At 44.2% G+C, this 23,538-nt stretch overlaps 1 protein-coding gene across 2 annotated transcripts in view; it reads left to right on the top strand.

Annotated features, from left to right (window-relative positions):
• The window catches only part of USP14 (ubiquitin specific peptidase 14), a 991,689-nt gene that overhangs the window by 278,514 nt on the left and 689,637 nt on the right, over positions 1 to 23,538 (top strand). For both annotated transcript variants that reach the window (XM_069620879.1, XM_069620880.1), the window contains exon 7: positions 14,025 to 14,155. In XM_069620879.1, coding sequence (XP_069476980.1) covers positions 14,025 to 14,155 — 131 coding nt within the window. The remainder of the gene's footprint in view (positions 1 to 14,024; positions 14,156 to 23,538) is intronic.

Raw genomic sequence — 23,538 nt, 5'->3', positions numbered from 1 at the left:
GGGGGGCAGGGTCACTTCCTTTGTGCAGGGAGGGAATGCAGCTCTGGTTCTGGGCAATCCAGCGGGACGTTTTGATCTTAACAGTTCATCTGGCCGGAGACGAAAACGAGACGGCGGACGCTCTGAGCAGGCAGAGCGCAATCTCTCACGAGGGGGAGTTGGCTCAGGAGATTCTCCCGGAGATCTTTGCCCTTTGGGGGACCCCTCAAGTGGATCTCTTCGCCTCCAGTGTCAACTGGAAGTGCAAGAGGTTCTGCTCGTGGGAATTTCCTCCAAAAGGAGCCTTAGACGCGTTCGTGGTGGAGTGGTCATTCCCACTGCTGTACGCGTTTCCTCCAGTCCCCTTCATCCCGCAAGTACTGCAGAGGTTCGGTTCCCGGATGATCCTCATTGCTCCGGCGTGGGCCCGGAGGACGTGGTAACCAGACCTTCTCGACTTGTCCATCTGCCCTCCATGTCGTCTTCCCTACTGAGACGATCTGATCTCACGGGAGGGGGGGGTGGGGGTCAGGTTCTCCATCCAGATGTCAGATCCCTCAACCTTCACGGTTGGTTTCTGAAAGGTTGAGGTATAAGGATTGGGACCTCCCTGAAGACGTGATGGAGGTTTTGCTCTCGGCCAGACGGCCCCAAAAAAGTCCCTGTACCGTTGCCGTACGTTCTGCGACTGGTGCAGGGTTAAGAATGTGGATACTTTTGCATGTGACATTCCCAGGGTTCTGTCTTTTTTGCTTTCTTTGGCCCACAGGGCAAGTGGGTACCGTTAAAGGTTACCTGGCGGCGCTGTCCATATTTAAGCGCTCTTCTGAAGAGTGTTCCTCTTTTAAAATTCCTTTAATTTCTCAATTTCTGAAAGGGCTCACTAATGTGTTTCCTCCGTCACCTTTCCTAGTGCCCGATTGGGATTTGAACCTTGTTCTCAAGTTTCTGATGGGTGCTCCGTTTTGAGCCTTTGCATTCATGCCCTTTGAGACTGTTAACTCTTACAACTGTGTTTTTGGTTGCGGTCACTTCTGCTCGCAGAGTGAGTGACAGGCACTTTCAGATAAGGAACCCTTCACTGTGTTTCATAAGGACAGGGTTGTCCTTAGAGTTCGTCCTTCCTTTCTTCTGAAGGTGGTGTCGGAATTTCATTTTGGCCAGAAGGTTGTTCTTCCGGCGTTTTATCCTCCTCCACATCCTGAAAAGGAAGAGAGGCTCCATAGGCTTGATCCATAGGCGTTAAGCTTTTATATTTCACGCATGTCCCGGGTCAGAGTGGACGATCAACTCTTCATTGGTTACTCTGGAAAGCGTTTGGGACAAGCTGTGACGAAACAGACTTTGTCTCGCTGAATTATTTTGGCTATCTCTGAGTGTTACCACTTGGCGGGTAAGGACCCACCGGTCGGCTTGCGGGCCCATTCTACCAGGGGTATGGCTGCCTCTACTGCCCTACCGAGGGGTGTTCCTATTCGTAACATCTGTGATGCAGCCATCTGGGCTTCGGTACATACTTTTGTACGTCACTACTCCCTCGATTCTATCCGTGGGCAGGATCTGGCCTTTGGCTAGGCAGTCCTTTACTCCGCAATTTGATTGGGCCTTCTAAATTTCTGTTTTCTAAATTCTTTTCCCACCTCCTTGCATTGGTACTGCTTTGGGAGTCTGTCATAGATATGGAATACGTCGGAGGACCCAATTCCCTTGAAGAACAAGTTACTCTTACCTGGTAACTTTCTTTCGATGGGATGGTCCTTCAATGTATTCCATATTGCTCCCTCCCTGCCTTCCCGCTACAGAATTTCTTATGCGATTGCAGCTTAAGTTTCCGCAAGGCTTTGTGTGTCAGACTGGCAGAAGACTGGTGCCACATGTTCTGGGGAAAAAACTACAAATGAGGCTACGGGCATCGTGCGTCCTACTTATAACATCCAGTGACGTCGGCCGTCGGAGGAGGTCCTCGAGGGCCGCGTATCAACGTCATCGACGTAGGACGCAGACGCCGAAGATTTTCCCAAGCAGCACAGCTGTGGTTGATTACATGTCATAGATATAGAATACATCGTCGGACCATCCCATCGAGAGAACGTTACCAGGTAAGAGAGTAACTTGTTCTTCTCTATATTGGAACCCTAGTCGATATCCTATTGAAACAGCATGTGAAATTCTAAATGATGCCCTTATTAAGGCTTACGACAGTTCACCCTGAGCTGAAATCCTCATTGGAGGGGATTTTAATTCATCATTTTGGCCAATGAGGAGTGAAACTTCCCTCAGTTTAGCATACTTCCAGACTGCTATACAAAAGGGCAATGTCTGCAGTAAATTTCTAAAAGGTTGGGATGTTCATCTGTTACAACCTGAATGTAATCACTTGAAGTTCACATGGAAACGTGGGGGCCTACAATCATGCATTGATCATGTTTTCTTCCAAGTACCTATCAGGTTTATTTTCAAATGTAAGCACTATTGAAATTCACTTGGGAGATCACCTAATGATTGCCACATCCATTGTAGAATATCTGAAATCTCGACAGATTTTCATTTAGCCCTCATTCAGATTGACAGACCTAGAGTGTCGATTAACGGGTCACCCTCTAATTGTAGGAAATGTACTGCTCTTGTAAACCGAGATCTATGGAAGAGCACAGGGAAAAATTGTCATGAAAATGAAGTTACCATAAAGTGGAATTTTCAGATGATTGCCTCACATCTTTCAAAAATGGCCCTCATGTGTGGCGCTCATAACACAACTAAAAATGAGGAAATGCATTATTCTTGGGAAGTGGCCGCACTCAAAAAGGAAAATAATGCTGACCTTAGAGAGGCAAGGAAGTCCAGGTTGAGTGACACTACTTCTGAGTATGTAAAGAGGGAAAAAAATGATATTCAACTACAAAAGTGCTTTAAGTCAATTTCGTGCATTGAAGAAGCTAAAGCAAGAAATAGTTAATATACTATGTAATCGTAAGACTAAAGACATTTGGAAAATCATTAGTTCAACAGACATGGAACAACCCCTTGAATTTGAGTGGGGAATTGCTAACTCAACCTGGACTACATTTATTCTTTCTAAGTATGCTCTTCCAGAGAAATTCAGATCGTTTGAACATCCCCCCCCCCCCCCCCGATTGCCATCTAATTCCAAATTACTGTAAATGGGGACCCACAGATATACTGCACGCAATTTACAAACTGAAGGGATCCAAATTTACAGGTCCAGATGGTTTACCCCCTTGTTTGATCAAAGATGATCCGTTGTTCTGGTCTTTGATTTTTTTAACATCACGTTCCAAGAAAGTTTCCGCTCAAAAAAGATTCCGAACTCCTGTCTCGCATCAATTATTATGCCTCTACATAAAAAGGGGTCTATATCTGATCATAATAATTATAGACCTGTGGCAATAATTGATGAAAATCTTCGCATCTCTAATCCTGCAAGAGCTGGAATCATTCACTCGTAACAACGCTTGTCTAAGCACTGCACAATTAGGGTTCAGAAAAGGTATGGGCACCCCTTTTTACGCCTGCATTCTTGCCCACATTATTGCTTATTCATTTTTGTCGCCTCACTTGATCTAAAGGCAGCCTTTGACTGTGTCATAAGAGGCAAATTATGGCAAAAAATGTGCAAAGCAAACTACCCTCAGTACCTGATGACTGTAGTAGAAATGCTCCACTTTAATACAAACTTTAAAGTGCAAATGAATCGTGCAGGATCACTCACTGAGGCTATACCAAGCTGGACTGGTGTCAAACAAGGCTGCAATCTTGCAGCCATCCTTTTCAACCTCTATTTGGCAGACATAGACGAGATATGGAACCCTGATAAATCTTTTGCCGCTCGTATAGGGTCTCTTAGCCTATCTTGGCTAGCTTATGCGGATGATATCCTGCTGTTTGATCGAACTCAAGCAGGACTTCAAATGAAATTGTAACACCAACAATTTAACTGTCAACCCTCAGAAATCGAACATAATTGTATTTTGTAACAAGAAAAAAGTTTGGCACTTTTCATGGACAATTGATGCCTTACCAATAGCTGTCTCCATAAATCTACCATATTTAGGGCTAATTTTGACAAACAATATGTCTTGTAAAAGAATGAACGAACTTCTTATGGTAAAATTGCTGCCTCTGAAGGGCCAAATGAAAATCTTGCTTTACAAGATTTGCAAGTTTTCGCTAATCCCTTTATTAGAATTTTATGAGAAAAAAGTTGAGGCAATTATGCTTAATGGAGTTGAATTGTTTCTGTATGATCTTGGTCCTCTATTAGATCAAATCCAAGGTTCCATCTGGAAGTATACATTGGGACTACCTGTATCTGTGTTAGGCAGAAACCTGTGCAGTTCCCTCTGGGACCACTGCAAAAGATTTAGGACTACAGGTGTTTGGCAGTAAACCCACTTGGTAGCAGTCTGTACTACACAGATTCACTTGGTAACTGTGGCTGAGCAGTCCGACTTCCCTCAAGAAGAGTTAGGCAGTGTACAGAGTATTCACAATAGGTCAAGAGCACACAATAGAATAAGAAAACACTGACCAGGGCTTTGCATAAAAGAGATATAATTATTTATTTAAAACCACATCTAGAAAAACACACAGGCACTAATAATAAGCAATTCAAAAACACGGTCACTAAAAGATTTACACTCCCTTAAAAGAATATTAGACCAGTCTTAAGTAAAGCCCCACTTAATTCCAGACAGCGGTGAGCGCTTAACCTAGATGGCACTCTGAATTTTTTTTAAAAAGGGCGAGAAGAGCAGAGAACAAATTGAAATGGATCCCAACACTTTTTCAAGAACACAACAAGGGAGGAAGGCAAAGTAAAACCGTGAAGTTGGAGTTCAAGAGGCCGTATCCGCTTTCAGAGGATCCAAACAAAATGTGTCCAAGGTCACATGGTTGCAGTGCACAAATGTCTTGTAAAGGTTCAAAAAGGAGTTGGACCACAGAAAGGGACCAGTTAGAGGGTCAAGGCGACCAGCCCAATCCAGAAGGTTGAGTTATTATTACCTTGTAGCAATCTTTAAAAAGGGAGGCCTGGCGGACTCAGTACCTTAAAGTGGTGAGAACGCTCCAGCGGGGGCAGTTGTTCCTGGCAGCGGGTGCAAGTCGGTGCTTCGTCCGGGGGAAGAGAGGATCTCGTCGTGGAGGAAGACAGGAGTCCTTTGCACTGCCAAGCAAGAAACCAGCCGTGGAGTTTCTCAGGTACAAGGAGCGGTCCGGTGATTTGCGGTTCAGTGGTGAGTGGCTATCCGGCTGCCGGGGTGCTTGGCACGGGCAGTTCGACCACAAACCGGGCTGGGGTGCGAAGAAAGAAAGGAAAACTGGTTGTGCCCACCAGTCAGGGCAAGAAGCCACTGTCAGGATTCCAGGGTACAATTACACATGTTCAAAGAGACACTTTGTTAAAAAGGCTTAATTTTAAAGATTACACCATCACAGAAATATGGTTGAATGATGTATGGATGTTGATTCTGAAATTTACATCAAATTATTAAAATAACTTTCCTTAAAGTTAATCTAATCAGGAAGTATCTAATTTCCCAAGCCAAAATGGTGGGTCTATTACATAACAATGATTGGATTAGAAGTGCTGTGAGGTAATGTGGCACTGTCACCAAGATTCTAAACTGCCTTTCATTCCAGTTTCCTTTGAGTGAGGTAGCAGTTTTAATAGCTCTAGAAAAAGATTAACTATAGTGATTTCAAGGAACTCATTCAAGAAGATAATTTTACTGAGAAGACGAGGAGTTTTCAGGAAGAACTTATTCAGTGCTAAAGAACTATTTCCTCACAGATGAAGCAAGCTAAGTCAAATACAGAAATAAGTTAACAAAATGTCAAATGTATCTTATCAATAATCAGAATCAAGAAGCTGTTTAAGATAGTTTGAATCTGACTTCTAACTACGAACTGTTAAGTGCTCTTTGCTCATGTCATTTATCGGCTGATAAATAATCTCTCAGTTTAGTATTTGCGGCTGCATTTACTTGTTTGTTTATGATAATTTTCGGTGAAAAAATATTTTGTGAAGTAGAAAAAATTCATTGGTTGAGTATATTGGTATTTACAGTATTTATTTACAAAAGTATTTTTTGAAATTTCGCGTGCGTGTGAAATTCGTTAGTTACTTTTGAGGAAAGGACCTACTAGCGTGAATCGTACGTCCTCTCTGTTTACTTCAGTCTTCCTGGTTGTGACGTTTGCGGTTGTCATGCGTGAAGTTACGGAAAGTAATTAAATCCACGGAGGAATTCTATTGGTGAATTATTTTAGTAGTGAGTTATTAGTGTGAATTGTAACGTTACATTTTGACAGGCGCAGTTAGTTTTATGCGCGTTAGTATTAGGGAAAGCGGACCTTCTCAGTGCACGCGGAGTTCGCGGATCACCTCAAGTTGCGCGGAACGTTTCTCTGGTGTGCGCGGCTCATCTCAGGAGTGCGCGTGTTTGTGCGGATCATCTTCAAAGTGCGCGGGGTGCGCGGATCTTCTCAAGTTGTGCGGTACGTTTTCTCGTGTGCGCGGCTCATCTTAAAAGTGCGCGGGGTATCTCAAGGTGCGCGGTACGTTTTCTTGTGTGCGCGGCTCGTCTTCAGTGTGCGCGCGTCTTCAAGCCACAGTGATGTAGAAAAGACTCTTCAATTAAAGACTCTTATTTCTTCATTGGAAATAAAAGAAATAAAACATGCTTTTCCAGAAAGTCAGCAACAGCGTGTATCTCTATGACATGATTCTTTATTTAATGAACTTTCAAGGAGGAAATATGATTTAATTCTTATAGAGAATTATAATATTAAATTCATTCAAGCATTCTAGAATAGTTTTCTTCCAAAAAGGTTCTTTCACAATTAATTAAAAGGTTTCATACCAAGAGTTGAGTAATTGAAGAAAACCAAAAGATTCAGAAAAGAAGACATTTATTTATTCAAGCCTATCAGCTATCAAGCATAGGCTGCAGGTATATATAATATATATATTAATAATATTTATTGAGGAAGCATGAGGAGTAGCGTGAGTTTCTGTACTCACGCTACTCCTCATGCTTCCTCATGTCAGAAAAAATACAATCTGAGGATCCTAGACGCGTGAGGGATCTTGGGTACAGTGGACGTCACACTAGGGATAGTATTACTGGCACGCCGGTGTCGACGCCCATTTTCGAGTTTCGAAAAACAAACTGTAATACTCCGCAGCTTCCACTAGATGTCGGCCTATGCACAGCATGTGAATCTAAGCAGATACAAGCATCAGAAATACGATTACGGTGAGTAATGTATCCCATATGAAATTAATAGTATGTTATATGTGTTTAGATTTTCACAGACATAATACTGAAGAGTTATCCAATCAATACGTCAGTATTCCAGTCCAGATGCAAGACCAGGAGTCAAAAGGTCAACATTGAATACCTGTGAAGATCTGCATTTGTTTTGTTATCCAATTCCCCTTTCCCCTTGGGTTTGCCGGTTTTGCAATTATATATTAGTCAAGATTGTTGAATTGGCACACCTGGGGGGTCTGGTGAGCCAGCATCACTTCTGCAGGAAGATTCAAGATTGGAGTCCTGATAGCCTCTCCAGCCGGGAGATCTTCTCTGTCGTCGGGAAGTGGTGAGCCGGTTCTGCAGGGCTCCACCGGTGGTGTCGTCGTGGTAGCTCGGCTCAGCTTCTCCCTCGTCGGATTCTCGGGTCCTGTGGCGACTTCTGAAGTTCCAGTCCCCAAAGCCCTGCTTTTATGCAGAAAACCCCCATTCACTCAGCCTAGCTGTCACTCAAACATGCTAAGTGGTGAGCCGGCTGGCTCACCACTTGGGCCAATCACACAAGAGTGCGACCTGAGTTATCAAGGTAACTCGGTCCAGGGTGCCTAAACCCCCCTCCCACACCACTGTGGTACCCATACAGAGTGGCACCACTTTTGGAGGCTTCTGTGGAGAAGCTCGCCAAAAAAGTGGAACAAAGGGCTCGACTTGGGTTGGAGTCACAGAAGAGAACACAAACGCCATTTTAGAATCGAGTCTTGGCAAAAAATACCAACCGGAGAATTAATATTAATTAAATAAACCGGCAGTATGTTCGAGGCTATGAGAATTAAATAATTAAAGTTGGTAGCCTCGAACAATGGGAAAATCCCATAGGAAAATATTTGCGGTCGAATATAACAAGTAGTTTCCACTGCCACCAGCCAAAACCCGATCAGGGGGAACGGAGACGTGCCCCCTCGACTAACAGACCCCGGGACAATCGAATTGCCCCGACCAGCACGTCCACAATATGATGGTTTGTACTGGTTTCTGTTAATAATTTGGGACTAGTAAAGCCAATGGTGACTTTACATGCCCTGGGAGAAAGTAGTCAGTCCCAGGGTATGGAGTCTATGGTGGGGTGTCACTATGACACCCCTGTTACTGCACGGAGGGTGCTGTGGAACACACATAGGAAAAACGCATGAGACCCTATGGAGTAAAGGACCCCATAGCTCATAAAACACATTACCAGTCAAAGGAATACCATTAATCATGTCCAAGAGTAGGAGGAAAAGAGTCTCACTCTTGGCAGGAGGAAAAAAACAAACTGCAGAAATCCAGCAAAGCTGCTGGGGGACTCACTAGGTTAGGAAATTCAGCCTAAAGAGAGAATTCTCTGTAACACAATGCCAAATGCAATTCTTAGGCACGAATTGAGCCTCAATTCACTTTCGGTTAAATATAATTGGCACCTACTTTCCAACTTCTCCAAAATGATGTTTCCTCCCAAAAATTCCCTGTACATACGTCTTCATTACATGCTTGTCTATAATAACCTCCCTTCTTTGGTACAGTACAAAAGACGTATGCTGTCATTGTTGGAAAAAATAAATGTCTGTTGAAGATCTAGAACTGTTTCAAACAAGGATTAAGAAACATTTTTTGAATACGATTGGGCGGATTGTTGCATGCAATTGCAAAAATATTCTTCATTTGCAGAATATTCTAAATTCTGCCATAAACAATCCCCTCGTCTTGCATATATAACATTATGTCCGTGTTCACAGGTTCGCAGAACATACATGCTGTTCAGACTGGATTTGCGCCATACTAGGGTGAGAATGTAACATTGGGATAAAAACAAATTAGATGGGAGGGATGTGAGATGCCGTTTCTGTAAATTAACTCGGGAATCGCTTAAACATCTTTTTCTATATTGCACATATTTTGAAAATGATCGCTGTAGAATAACAAACTTATTTCTGTCAGGCAAACTCAGTCTTAGCTAGAAATTGGATTTGTCTAAAATGTATGTGGGGGGGGGGGGGGATCTACTAATGCTTCCATACTTAGTACTGTAAGGTTGGTAAACGTGATCGCAAATGAGCTCGATAGAGTGAACCAACAATCATATGTTTCTTACGCTAAGTTGAATAGTCTCTTGCTGATTTCGTTTATGCTGTAAGCCTGTTGAAAATCGAGTATAAGGATTTGGTTATTCTGTTATTCTGCTAGATGCTTTTCTGTTTTTCTTTTTTTTATGCTTATGTGTATTTTTATATGGGTCTCATTTTTAAATATTTGTAAAGGTCTTTGTACTAAAAACAAATAAAGAATTTTATATTGTTGGGGCGGCAAAATGTCACCCCAAGCAATGCTTCATCAATCCCTCACTAAACCTCCCCCAGAGACGATGGCAGCACATACCGCTATAGTATGGAGGAAGGCACACAAACGCATTTGGTGAGAAAACAGGGTAACCCAGATGCAACCCCTGTGGAACAACCGTAACCTGGCTGAAATGACCAAACTGTTGACTTCCCCGCGATGGGTTGAGGCCCGGATCACAGTGGTCTGGGATATTCTTACTGAGGGCAGTCTCACTCCATTTGAGATGCTCCAGCAGAAGTATGGACACCCGGAAACAGAATATTATCATTACATGCAAATCACAAATGGAGGCATTTACCCTCACTCACAGATACTCCTCAATGTACCCCTCTAGAATGAAATCTCTTGGTAGGTCACAAGCCCCATAAAGTCAGCTCCAATTTATACAATGCTATAATGGCCTTTGCTACTCTGGAACTGGCCAGTCTCAAACTCAAATGGGAAGTAGATGTGGGCACTATTGACCGGGAAGATTGGATACGATCCCTTATGCATCCATGAGAGATGGCAATAGCCTCTAGAATCCGCCTGATACAATTTAAGATATTGCATAGAGTGTATTACCCCAGGGCTTGCAGTGTACCGATAGGACCAAGCTACCAGTCCGAACTGTCTGCGATGCCAGGAGAGGGATGGCACTTTCATAATTATCCTGTGGGAATGCCCTTGAATTCGGAGTTTCTGGCAACAATGTTGCAATAAACTGACAGATATTCTGGGGAAAGAGGTAAAAATTGCCCCTAAACTGCTGTTGCTGGGTATCCCTGATGAAAACATTACCAACAGATGGTGAAAAACTGTTTTTATCCACAGCAGTTGGTTTGATTAAATGTAATAGATCTCAATGGTAGGGCTCATCCGAGTCCGGTAATGGCCCAATGGATTGCTGATGTGGGCACGTGTGGCAGTGGAACACCGAATATATACTGCACAGGGCTCTCCCACGAAGGCCATGAAAATTTGGGGCAAATGGGAAGAGGGGAGTTGATGGGGGGTGGGGGGTGGATGAGGGGGGTGGCAACCTGAGATGTTACAATAAGGGAAGGGGCAACCTGATTTGATTTGACTTTATTACACTGGTGATCTATTGCTTTTGGTTGACATGACAAACAATTGAAGCAAAGTGAATGTCTGTATGGTTTTTGCATGTTTATAAAACAATAAAAAAATTTTTTAAGTATGAGATCAGCTCATGGCTTGAGAACCAGCTACACAGATCTATTCAACCAGCAGGTTGCAGACCTAGGTTTTCCATCAAAGAATTTGGCCATGTGATAATGTGCATTTTCAGTAGTGTTCACACACCAACATGCTTCTTCCCCAATTAAATGAAATATAGTTCAAACTTTAAGATTAAGATACACTAACCTACAGTTTACGGAAAAGCATAGAGGCAAGTAAGCGTTTTACTCTACCAATACTGTAATTATACATTACGTATCAGCTTACATTTTTAGGAATGGAATTGCATGACACTTTTAATCCAAAATAAAAATATACTGGTCTTTGCCAGACAGCATATTGTTGGCTTAATGAAAGTATCATCCCAATTACTTCTGGTTTTCAATTATTTGAAAAAGAAAAAAAATCTTGCCTAGCACTTCCACACAGACCTTTGGCATTCAATTGCTGCTGCACACTCTCCGTTAGCCCCATTTTACTAGCAGTGAACAGAGAAAAGAGGGTGCAGAGAGCCCTGAGGGCAAATTGTTATGCAATACTGCTTATTTTATGCTTTGCTTACCAGGGGACTAGTGCATAAACCCAGAAGAAACCCCCCATTTTATGGAGTATCCTAAGGCAGCTCTACCGTTCCCTGCACTCTTCCAAGATCTGCTCAGTTGGTGAAGATCTACTTCAGGTATGTGGGCAGCAGTCTGCTACTGTGACCAGAGTGAACCAGCAATCCTGTTGACCTGACCACTGTACCTGAGTAGCAAGCTCACGCACTCCTTCTGGAAATCCGTGCTCCCTTGTACATGAGCTGACCCAACGCAAAGTGGTGTAGAAATAGGGCACAGAGCAACAACAATGAGTGAACCATGAGGCTTGCAATTGCTATCCAAGATGAAGAACTGATAAAGTGCAAGTAAAGAACCAACTAAGAACTCAAAAGGAACATCTGGAGGTGGTGTCAGTTTTACCTGAACTGTTTCTGCTGAATACTTTCTGCTTAACAGGCACTCCGGCCTCAGCAGATCGGCCGGCTGCACTGTACCACAGCTCCAGTAAGTTCTGCTCCTTTTCGACAACAGCTGTGGCTCCACAGCACTTGAAGATCTTCATTGGCCCAGTGAGCTTCCACTGCATCACTGTAACAGCCATTGTGAACCTCTCACCTTGTGTTCTCTGGCTGAAAATGGCTGAACATACTTGAATCGTGAGGTTCCCCCACTCAGACTGCCGTTGGAAAGACACTGGAGTGGTCCAATGGTAAGTCCTAACTGTAAAATGTGTTCCTATTTTTGTCATGGAGTGCTCATCAACTTCATAGGTATTCTGCTCAGCAAATCAGAAACCGGTTCATTTCTGTTTCTTATTGGATACTAACTTGAAGTTCAGCTAAGATGATCCCCCTGGCACCCCTGCAGCATGACTATAAAATGTTATACCCAAAGGACCTGGTTACTGTACTTGTTAGTGCCAGCTACAAAGTCAAAGTCCCAAGAGACTGAACTGTATCTCTCCCGTCTAACCAGCAACCGTACCATTGCTTACCTTTTAACAAGTTGTGAAGTATATTTTTTATAACCTTTGTGCAGAAATGTTATTTAAAGTAGCCCCTGTTACCCTATATTGTCTCCCTGGTTCCTCTACCAATGATACTATGAGGTGAGGCAAGGAGAAAGCTTAAGGTGCCAGTTTGCCTAGGTTTAAGAAGGAGCCCACACATTCTGAATACAGAGTTTATAGTATCTCCAGTAAAACCTCTTAAGCCAAGAAATGTTTGAGCATACGATTTATTTCTGGAACACCATGTTGATCCTTCTGTATTTTAGGGTCCTTCTTCCATATTAAATCTTCACCAATAATCACCAGAACACAAACACAATGTAAAACCTTTATATTTAACAGGATTTGGAAACTTTTAGCCCCAAAAAAAAGGTTCACTACAAATGAGTTGCCTAGTTGTGACTGTTCTATCCAGCTAAGTGTGCTTTGACAGGGTGAAGTTTTCTTTTTGGCAAAGCTTTTTTGACCAGGTCGTACGTTTGTCTCCTACCGATCTCCCATGTTAACAGTCTATGTTGCCACGTTATTCTTCAGTTGACAAGTCCATAAACCTTGGCATTATATTTCACAAGTGACCCATTCCGACCAGAAATTATTGCACTGGTAAATGATTTGCACTGGAATACTTGATGTATTTGAGTTTGTATTTTATAGTTGCAAGCAAAAGGTATTTTGAAATCAACATTTGGACAAAACATCACTGGAGTTATTGACTTTGCTCACCATTTTGCCACAAATGGCACTAATATGTGCAAAAGACACAGCACGTCTTCATCACTGACATATGTACTAAAAACTAAAAAACAAGTGTATTAACTTGGTTGAGTATGTTTTTGGAAGCAAGCAGCATGTTACGTCTGTGGCTTGAAGTCCAGGAATCCTGTTGGTTTTGCCTTTTGAAGGCCATCTTTTGGCTTCTAGGGAGCTGACCTATTAAATGGTCTCTCTGCCTTATGTGAAAATAGCCTGACTGTGCACCATGTATCCAAGCATTTGATGCTCGGACCACCTTTAGATATGCTTGCATTACACCAACTCTTAACTTTCTGAAAGCTCTATCGACCTATATCCATTGCAGAGAAGTTGCACACTACAAGCTTTTGTAGGCAGTGGGCACCTTACATTTGGAATCATCCTAAAAATGTTGCCCTATTTTATTTGTATATTATTCTATGTATTTCTAACCACTTTGAGCAATCTGATGGGATATTTTATATGCATATTGTTTGAGTTGTGATTGGTTGGAGGGCCTGCAGAAGCCAAGAGAGGGCTTCTAAGTTTGGGGGTCAATGGCATATACAGGCTGAGGAAACCTTATTCACTCCTGGCTTTCATTTCTCTACCCGCCCCTAATCCACTGTCCCTGCTGCGTTTCCCTCTGCTTCACTTTTCAGTGAGGCCTGCTGGAGAGCTTTAGAGTAGCATTCCAGAGATTGCTTACAGTGGCTATTAAATTCTACATAGCTTATTGCGCACTGCATGGGTTGGTGATACCTGTACAAATCCTACTCATTTAAAGGCAACAAAACTAAGGCATACGAGTCTGGGTAATTTAAACTTTCTTTATTTCACAGTAACTTAACACGCATAAAATATACATATCAGATTTGTTTTAATGAAATGAGATTAATTAAATATTTTATACATTTTGTTTTCAAGCACTACGAGATTTGTTTGAATCTATGGATAAAACCTCATCAAGTATCCCTCCAATAATTCTCCTGCAATTCTTGCATATGGCCTTTCCACAGTTTGCAGAGAAGGGAGAACAAGGACAATACCTTCAACAGGTAAAGCTTGATTAACCTTTTTCAGTTTGTGTTGTATAACTGGCAATTCTTTTCTGTGCCGACTTGTTTTAGGCACACAGTTTAAGATTTCAATGCTGGTAGCTTTGGCACATCATGCCGCCGTTTCTCAATACCATTTGTGCTACAAGCAAAGAAAGGGATGTTGTGTTGAATGCAGGTTTCTGTCCTGTAATCTGTTATTTTACTAACTTGAGTGTCTCAGTAGCATTTTTGAACACTAGCAGTTAAGTAGCAAGCGTTAATGGTAGTTTGAAGTGGAATGCAATAAATAGCCAGTTCTATTTCTTTTTTTGGGAGGAAAACTGGCACAGTCTCTATGGTACATATGAGTCGGCTGCTGTGCATAAGAGGGAGAGAATGGAACCGACCAATGGTTGATGGGGGAATTACTTGTTGGAGAAACCAGGGATATGACAAATGTTAGTGGGGGGGGTGGGCTGCCTGTCAACTGGATAGGAAGTGCAGTGAAGTTTGGTATCTGCTGGTCAAGTGTTAGGGGGTGTTGAGGTGGGAGTGGGTAGATGGTGCTCCTTCTTGGTGCAACAGCTGCAGCTTCAGTACATATTTTAATGGGTAGATGATATATGCCTTTTTAAAATGGGGGTAAGGGAGTTAAGTTGGGTCAAGAAGAGAGGAAGAGGGACAGATGTTGAGGCGAAATAACTAGGGTAGGCCGCGTTTGGAGAGGAGTATCGGGAGATAGGGTGGGGCTAGGTAGTGGGGTGGATAACTGCAGGGATTTGAAAACTATCCCTAGAAATGTAGAGGACACATTTTTCTTTGAGAGCCAATTGGCATGGAGGACAGTTTGCCGGTGGGAGAAAGGAAGATTGGAAAGGATGTGAGTTTCAAAGTTAAGTCATTTTATCAAGCTGGAAAAGGAGCTGAAAGGGAGTTCATGGAGGTTAAGAAATAAGGCAGTTCATTACCCAGGTCAATAAGTGTTTTGGTGGAGTTGTATGGAGAGGGCAGATTTTGATATTCAGCCGGTTAATCATAGCCACATTTAAGGTGGAAGTAGTAAAGTGAGGACAGTTAAGGTAAGATCACTGTCAAAAAGGACCCCACGGTTGCATGCCTTGGGGGAAGAGCATGTCAAAAAGGATGAAGGGTGAGGGGAATATGGGGCGGGGGGATTATTGGCAGGGAGGTAGGGTACGTCAACATTGATGGAGTCCCTCATGAGACACCTAAGTGCCACTAGCTGGCGCTAGCAGTTAGGCTAGCAGTTATGCAATCAGAGAGCTCATACTAGTGACAGAAGGAGATTTGTCACCCTCACATGGAAATAAAACCTAAAGGATGAGTTTACTGAAGGAGGATATGTAAAGGGTTGCGCTGGGGGAGAAAGACGCAGGGGAGAAGTAGGGGGTCCAGGATCGAGCCTCTGGTGGTGCCATTAGGCAGGTGGTTGGGGTCAAAGATGCTTTTGTTTCAGGAGAAAGACCGATGGGAGGCAATCCAGTCATAGACCGCTTTGTAGATTTCAAGGTCACCAAGGGTCAAAAGAAGAAATGAGTGGTCCACAGTTTCAAAGGGGGAGGATGGGTCTCGGATTAGAATGGATGATCATTTACAGAGGTCAGCAGAAATGAAAGTTATAGACATGGTTGAGTACTGATTCATTGTAATGACGGCTGCGAAATCCGGATTGGAGAGGCTCTTTGAGATTTGTGTTTTTATATTGCGCAAACCTATTGTGAGGGCAGTAGAGCGCTATACAGTCATAAGGGATCAACTAGAAGGGGAGATGATAGTAGATGAGTCGTTCAAGGACTTTTGAATAGTGCGAGAGGAGAAACACAGGGCAGCAGGGCCGGACTTGCATCAGATTGCACCCCAGGCCGGAAGCATTGTTGGCACCCCCCACACCCAAAAATGACAACCCAAAAAATTATATGTTACAAATGTTGCAAATAGGGCACTCGAAAATTAACTAGATGGAAATACCAACCTTAGAGTGTTGCCCCCTTGCAGCCCTGCACTACACACCCTGGGGTGCTCTTCCCCTCTCATTTCCGTGCATTACCAACCTCCGAGTGCTGCCTTCTTAACATCTCTGCACTACAAACCTTTGTATTCGGTTTCCCTCTCACAACCATGCACTAAATATTAAGGTCCTGCCCCCGACCCACTCACTATCTATGCACGAGAAAACTTAGGGTGCCACAAACACATGATTTTCGGCGTACTGCAATTCCTCCTTGCATCCATGTACTACAACCTATAGGGTTTCACTCTTCCACTGTGTGCTCGGGGTTTACACTACAACTAGTTAATACAAATATCATATTCGGTAGAAGATAAGCTCCTGCTCCTAACTCCAGTCCTGATGTATGTCAGTACAATGTGAACACACGTTCTGCAGTAAACATGCAACACATGCAGTACCCCCTCGTCCTTTCCATGTCTCCCTACAAAGGCTGGCATTGGGCTGGCATTGGATGGCACACTACTGGCCCGATTTATCAAGATACCAGACTGATGCATGCTTTCAATAAGTTATTTTGATAGATGTGCCGCTATCGCGTATCAGCTATTATTCAAGGCGCTATTTTTGAAAAACTTCTGTTAATGCACAGCTGCCTGGTGATGCCATCTTATTGTTTCAGCCTTTTCTACAACCACCCGGGGTGTTGGTGTTGGCTGGCCTACTCGCGTCGCCTTGACCGAGCAGTGAAGTATGACCCAGGAGCACAGAGCCACCCACCACCATCTCTAGGCTCCCATTGCACAGCTTGGATTGCCCGGAGTCCCCTTCTGCCACTGCACTCACCACTGCAGACAGTGATGTTGGATGGCACAACTCCAACGAGCACTCTCTTTTCCTCACTTAACACTTTCCAACAAAGGCAGGAGAATTCCCAGCAAACTGTGCATTCTTCAAAGCAACAACTCCTTAGAGAGGAGTCCATTTATGAAAGGTGGGAGTAGGTAGTAGACCCTGTGTACCTGTCAATGTGGAGAAGCATCTAGACGGGGAAAGGGTAATAATGGGCAGAATTTTAACATATAAATAATACACTTCATGCAATCAATAGTTTTCTTATTTTCAAATGAATGCTCGTGGCCGGGATTTACTGTGCAAAATCTTCAAAATGAATACTAACAAATGATGACTTGTAATAGACTCTGTCGGTAAAATACTTAAGGGAGATATTCAATAGAGATGTCTAGCTCCACATTTATCTTTCGCTCTGTCTCTCTGCATATCTTTGTCCTGTAGGTCTAGCTGTCTACGTGTCTGTCTCGTACTTTTAGTCTAACCATCTATTTTGCCAAACGTCTATTTCATCATCCACCCAAATAACCTCTGAGCACCCATCTACCGCCACCCCCCACTCACCCATTATTCTACTTATCTGTCCCCTTGTCTATCTTTCAATTATTCTGTAGGTGTGTAAACACTGTCAGTGAGGAATCTAAAATTGCATTCCTTAGCTTTAAAGTAACTTGTAAAGCATCTGTGCCACAGATTTGTTTTTAAAGAGACTAGATAAACAGCACTGAAGAGAAACATGAATTCTATCGTATTAGGAAACTCAGCTGCAGCTTCTAAACTGTAGCCATTAATACACATCTGGTGTCGGTTGATTTGCAAAAGAAGGCTGAGTGGATAGTTCAGGGGCAATGCGTTTGTCTTGGAAGCAAGACAACGCATAGCAGCACAGGTTTGAATCCCGGGTTTGCGCTTAAACGCCGACCCCGGCATTAAGAAGCGCAGAACAATTGTAAAAAGAACAATTTTTATATAGATTTACATGACAAAATAATGACAACAATGGCAACGTTATGAAAAAACATGCAAATAAGGCAAGGCATGATATGTTTGTGAATTAGGTAGGGATAGCAAAATTAAGCTCTGCAACTAAAACAAATATGGATAAGTATAGCCGTAGTCCCACAATAACAAGTATGCAAGCAAAATAGCTTCACCCACAAGCTGCCACAGTGCCACTTTGCGCCGTGGATAGCTCGATTAATGCTTAAGAAAGAGAGCAGGCCCGTCCAATAACCCCATCGTAAAATCTTAATGCCCATTGGTTAACACCGTTCTGTCAATCTTGGCAGTGGCAGCCAGCACAAGGGTGGCTTCTAGGCTCCTCCTGAGTTCTACCCTGGCTGGACACCTGCCTGCCTCCTGGATGTCCTGACTGGCTGGGCCTTTATCGCGATTCTTCTGGCAATTAAGTTCAGCGCTGTCACAGAGCACGCTGCCAGCCCAATCAATGAACCCCCCTGTGCCACTGCAGCGCATCCGCTAAAGGATGGCACGTGCAGCCAGGCCTGGGTCCTGGGGCCTGGCATCACCCGCGGAAGTGAAAACAAAAAATGTTTCCATTTGCTGACTGAGGCTGCTAGGCTAGTGCTACTGTGATGGCATCATACGGTGGTGCAGTGCCTGGCTTTGCAGGAGCACCGTGAGTATGAAATTAGAATGCAGAGACTGCCATATCATATGCTTGCATGCTACTGCTCAGTCAGAGTGGTTCTGCCACATTTAAATGATGAATTTGTACACAAGTGACCACGAGAATTAATTTATTTTTTCACTAACTTTATTTTTTAATGAGATATAATGCATCTGCATCCTGAACGGCTTCCGGACAGCTGGTGCGGCGCCCCCTAGTCAGGCAGCCGCTTGCACTGCCTGACACAAAGACCGGCCCTGCAGGGCAGTAGTTTTGAGGATGGGGTAGGACAGTTTCTGTCTTGAAGCAGGCTGGGAAGACTCTTGGAGAAAGGTTGAAGAGGGATGAGATATCTGAATTGTTGAGAGTGCGATCTCCTTCACTGTCTGCGTCAGAGAGGCATGTGGGGAAGCAGGAGAGCTTAGCTGTCCTAAGGATGAGTGACCGTTCAAAAGTAGAAGATGGGAGGAAAGTGCATATAGAGGAGTTGGCAGGGATAGGCTGTAAGGCGAGAGACTTGGGGAGGGAACGATAATGGGGTGGTGAGGGTGTGGCAGACTTTTTCAATTTTTGAATAGCAGTAATGACCAGTCATTGGCAGTGAGGAAACCAGTAGCTACCATGAGAGGAGGAGTCAGCGTGCATTGTACTGTGGAGGTGAGTTTTTCTGACTAGTAGGGTAGATTGGGAATTATTCTGGTAAAGTAGGATGCCTTAGCAGAGTCCAGGACTGTGAAGGAGAGGAGTGTTTTTATAGGCAAGCAGATGGGGTGAGGCGGTCTGGGCTTTATGCCCTTTATGAAGGTAGGTAGCATTCCCCATCTGTCTTGAAGAGACTGACATGAGGTAATTCAGGTCATGGGAACAATGAGTAGATGTGAAGGTACCAGAGGGATATAGTGGTGATCGTATGGCGAGCACAGCAGGGTTACAAAAAGAGGCACTAATCAGAAGAGGCGTCCTGGAGATGCGCAAGGAGCAAGAAGGGAAGATATGACTTCAGGTAGGTGAAGTGCAAGGGGGTTGTTAGGCTTGCATTTGCGTTTGGAGATGGCAGGGATGGGATGGGAGCAAGTTGGGAATGGGCTAACTCTGAAGTGGAGGATTGTGCTTTGCAGTGGAGGTGTTGATAGATTGGAAATGGTGTAAGAGAGCGAGAGAAAAGGTTGAGCATTTCCATGGGAGTGATCAGAGAGGAAACGGTTGAAGTTGGTGGGTGTGAAGAGATTTGGTCGAGGTTGAAGACTCCCATAAGTGTCAGAGGTTTCAGTGGCAAAAGTCAGGGGAGTTCCAGATCCGATGACTTGTTGAGTGCACGTAGGGTTAATAAATTAGGATGGCTAGAGGGATGAGTGGGAGTAGTTTGGTGGTTCAAAGGGGATGGAAAATCAGTGTTGGGAGTGGGGGAAGGAGACAGAGCCTTATTTGCCCTTAGGCTAACCCCGCCACCTTTTGGAAGTGCTTGAGCAATGAAAAAGGATTGCATATTAATAAACATTTGTTTTTTAATCACATTGTACTTTTACATATTACATAGTTGCATTTTCAAATGGATGTCTACTTTTGTAAAAAAAAAAATATTCAGCACGTTGTCATTTCTGTACAGGTAATAAGTACAACAAATTTTGCCACTGAAGGGTGTTTCTTTGTAAATCTCACAGTAAGAGGAACAGAGAGTGAAAAAGTTAGGCTTGCAAAATTATTCAAACTAAAATATACAAGCTTGTATAATAAAATGAAGGGTATTTACTTCCAACATGTTCCAAAACATAAAAAAAAGACAAAGTAAATATTAAAGGAAATACCATTTCATTTTAAGACAAATGTTTGGGTCGCTCACAGCAGAGCAAGTGGATAGGTAGAAAAGACATGAAAGAGAAGGCCCAGTAGTCTGCATGAGTGTTTCAAAGAAAGACTGAGCTAGTTTATTTGTTTGTTTTAATTTGCCCTGTATGTTGCCAGCTGGCTACGACAAGTGGGCCTCTGTGAGGACCTGCCATGCGTGATCTCGGGAGCCAGAGATCTCACAAGATCATGCACGTCGCAAGAGAGAAGGGTGCCGCAAGAGAGAAGGGTGCCGCAAGAGAGAAGTGCGCCAGACACGGAGTGATGGACCAGGAGGACGGTAGTTTCCCAGCGCTTCTCCCTATAAGCAGCGAGCCAGCTCATGAAGGGCAGCCTGTAAAGACCAGCAGGTTCCCTCATTTGCGGAGCGGAATACCGTGGCCGAAGGCAAGCCTTGTGGGGGCTCTAGCAAGTGAGAAGTGATTGGGACCAGCTACTGGGTTACCAGTGCAGTGAAATCCACTGCACTGATCCACTGAGACAGAACTGAGTACTGGACCCATGGCCTGTAAACACCTCAACCACAATCCAGTGTCTTGTGCTCTTTGAGGCCACCACATAATTGGCGACGAGGACCAGGAAAAAGCCAACGCTGCAACCATACAAGGTGCCGCGCCGCCTGCTTTCCTCCATTTCCCCAGCAGATGTGCCATTTCCTGGCAACAGTAGGAGCCGTTATTTTCTAGGTACTTGGTGGCATTCGGAGGCACAGGCCATTCACCAGCCAGAAAGAAGGCCATGCTCCTCAATGCAATTGGAGTTGAAGGGCAGCGCATATTTGCGGGCCTGAAGGCTGAGCCCCACTACAGGCGATGGTGACGACGTCTACAAGGATGCAATTCGTCGCATTATAAAGAGATTCTCTAACAAAGAAAACGTGGTCTTGCACAGACGCAAGTTCTACACAACGAAACAAGATGGAACAGAGCCAGTTGACTATTACATCACCCGGCATGAGGGAACTGCGGATTCTGGGACAATGTGGAACAAGTCATATGTGACATGTTGGTGGTTCATACCAATTCCCACAAAGTCCAGGATAAGTTGATCCAGGAGAAGGAACTGGAGCTGGACAAGGCTAAGCGAGAGCCGATGAGGAGACGTCAAGCAGATGCAAAGAGGCAGACGAGCCATTGCCTGCACCCGAAATAGCAGCCGTGCAATGAAAAGGGGGCGCAGAGACAGGCATTTGCGAGAGTCTACCAAAGAGATAGGAGGGATCCCAAAAAATGTTAGTTGTGCCAGCACTAACCATCTGGCCAACGATAGAGACTGTCCCGCAAGGAAAAATTAGTGCTCCAAGTGCAGGCGTTTTGGGAAAAGAAAGTTACCTAAATCAAAGGAGAGGAACCAGTGATGAGGAGGAACCAGGCCAGTGGTGATCATGGTAAACTCATCTCGCACCAGTAGAGAGAAGCCCCACTGCATAGTGAATGTAGACTGAAACGAAACACGAGTCATGGCCAACTCGGGTCGGACATTACCATTCTCCCTATCCAGACATAAAAGAACATGGTAGGACGTGACTTGGTTGAGATACCAGTCGCAAGCCCACTGTCTTTGGGGGCGCCACCGTTGACCTCTTGGGCTACATCAATGCTAAGCGCGAGTTTAAGGACAGATGCACCACAACAAGTTTACTTCTTGACTGAAGGTCCCACAGTGCTGGGATGGGACGACCAACACAAATAGAGTATTCGGTTAGACCCCAGCACCGATGACCAAGTGCTGCTGGTCTCCTCGGGGGCAGCGTCAGATCTGAGGAGTGACTGTCCCTTGCTGTTCTCGGAAACACCAAGCAAGATAAAAAACTATGTTCACAAAATTCACCTAAAACCGAATGCTGTGCCAGTAAAACAGTCAGGCCCGTTCCAGCAACAGCGAGGTCAGCCCTAGAATCCCAGCTTTGCGAAATGGTTGAAGAGGGACGTTGAGTTCTCAGAATGGCTAAGCCCTGTCATCTTCATTAAAAAGAAGTTCTCAAATGACTGGAGTATGCATAGACCTAGCAGCCTCAACTTGGAGGTGGTCACAGTTTTCCTTTGCCCTGCATCAACAAAATAATCCTGATGAAAGAAGCAAACATCTTCTCAAAGCTCGACATGTGAGAGACCTACCATCGGATCGATTTGCACAAAACTTCACACCCCCTCACAGCGTTCATCACGCTGTTCGCCACGTTTCAATACACATGCATGCTGTTTGGTTTGTCGTTGGCCGCCTCAGCATTCAAAATAATGAACTCCCTGCTTCACGGCATCGACAACGTGTCCTACTTCCAGGATGACATTCTAGTATACGCCAAGGACTTTAAAACCCACAACAGGGTGCTGAGAGAAGTCCTCTAAGCTACAGAGCGCAGGAGTACACCTACGCTACAAGAAATGTATGTTTGGGGTGCACGAAGTGGACTTCCTGGGTTCTCATATCGAATGAAGGGGTGAGCCCTAAGAAAATCTACTGCAAGCCATAGTTGATGCCCCACCCCTAACTTCTCAGAATGAGCTCTGGTCGTTCTTGGGGCTTGCAGAATATTAAGCAAAGTTTGTTTCCAGATTTTCCAAGTCCATGTCACCCTTGAGAGAGCTCCTGAGGAAAGGAGAGGATTACAAGTGGAAATCGCAGCCAGTTGCAGCCAGTTGCAGCCTTCACTGAAATGAAGAAGAGAATTCTGCATGTCCTATGTTTAAAACCGTTCAACCCAGGATTGGAAACGTACATAACAATGGACGCCAGTGCATACAGCTTGGTCGCCATCCTCGCCCAAAAAAAGTGAGCCACAGAAAATATAGTTGCTTTTGCATCCAAATCATTGTTCGATCCAGAAAACAGGAGATGCTGGCGTGTGCCTGGACCATGGAGTACATCAGGTCATATGTGTGGGGAACAAAGTTCTGCCTGGTCATCGACCACAAACCCTTGGTGCACATGTTGAGCTGCGGAGGCATGAAGACCACAATAGCAAGAATTGCGGCCAAACTGCAAGAGTACACGTATGAGATCACCCATATCGCCGGCTGGAAGAATGCCCAAGCGGACTGCATGTCCAGGTTTCTGGATCCAAGAATCCCGGGGACCTGGAAGATAAATGCGTCGTGGCCTCCA

The sequence above is a fragment of the Ambystoma mexicanum genome, chromosome 5q (genome assembly GCF_040938575.1).
Source record: "Ambystoma mexicanum isolate Mex_15411 chromosome 5q, UKY_AmexF1_1, whole genome shotgun sequence".
Taxonomy (NCBI): Eukaryota; Metazoa; Chordata; class Amphibia; order Caudata; family Ambystomatidae; genus Ambystoma; species Ambystoma mexicanum.
Note: the sequence above shows the minus strand (reverse complement) of the source record. Positions and strands in the feature narration are given on the sequence as shown.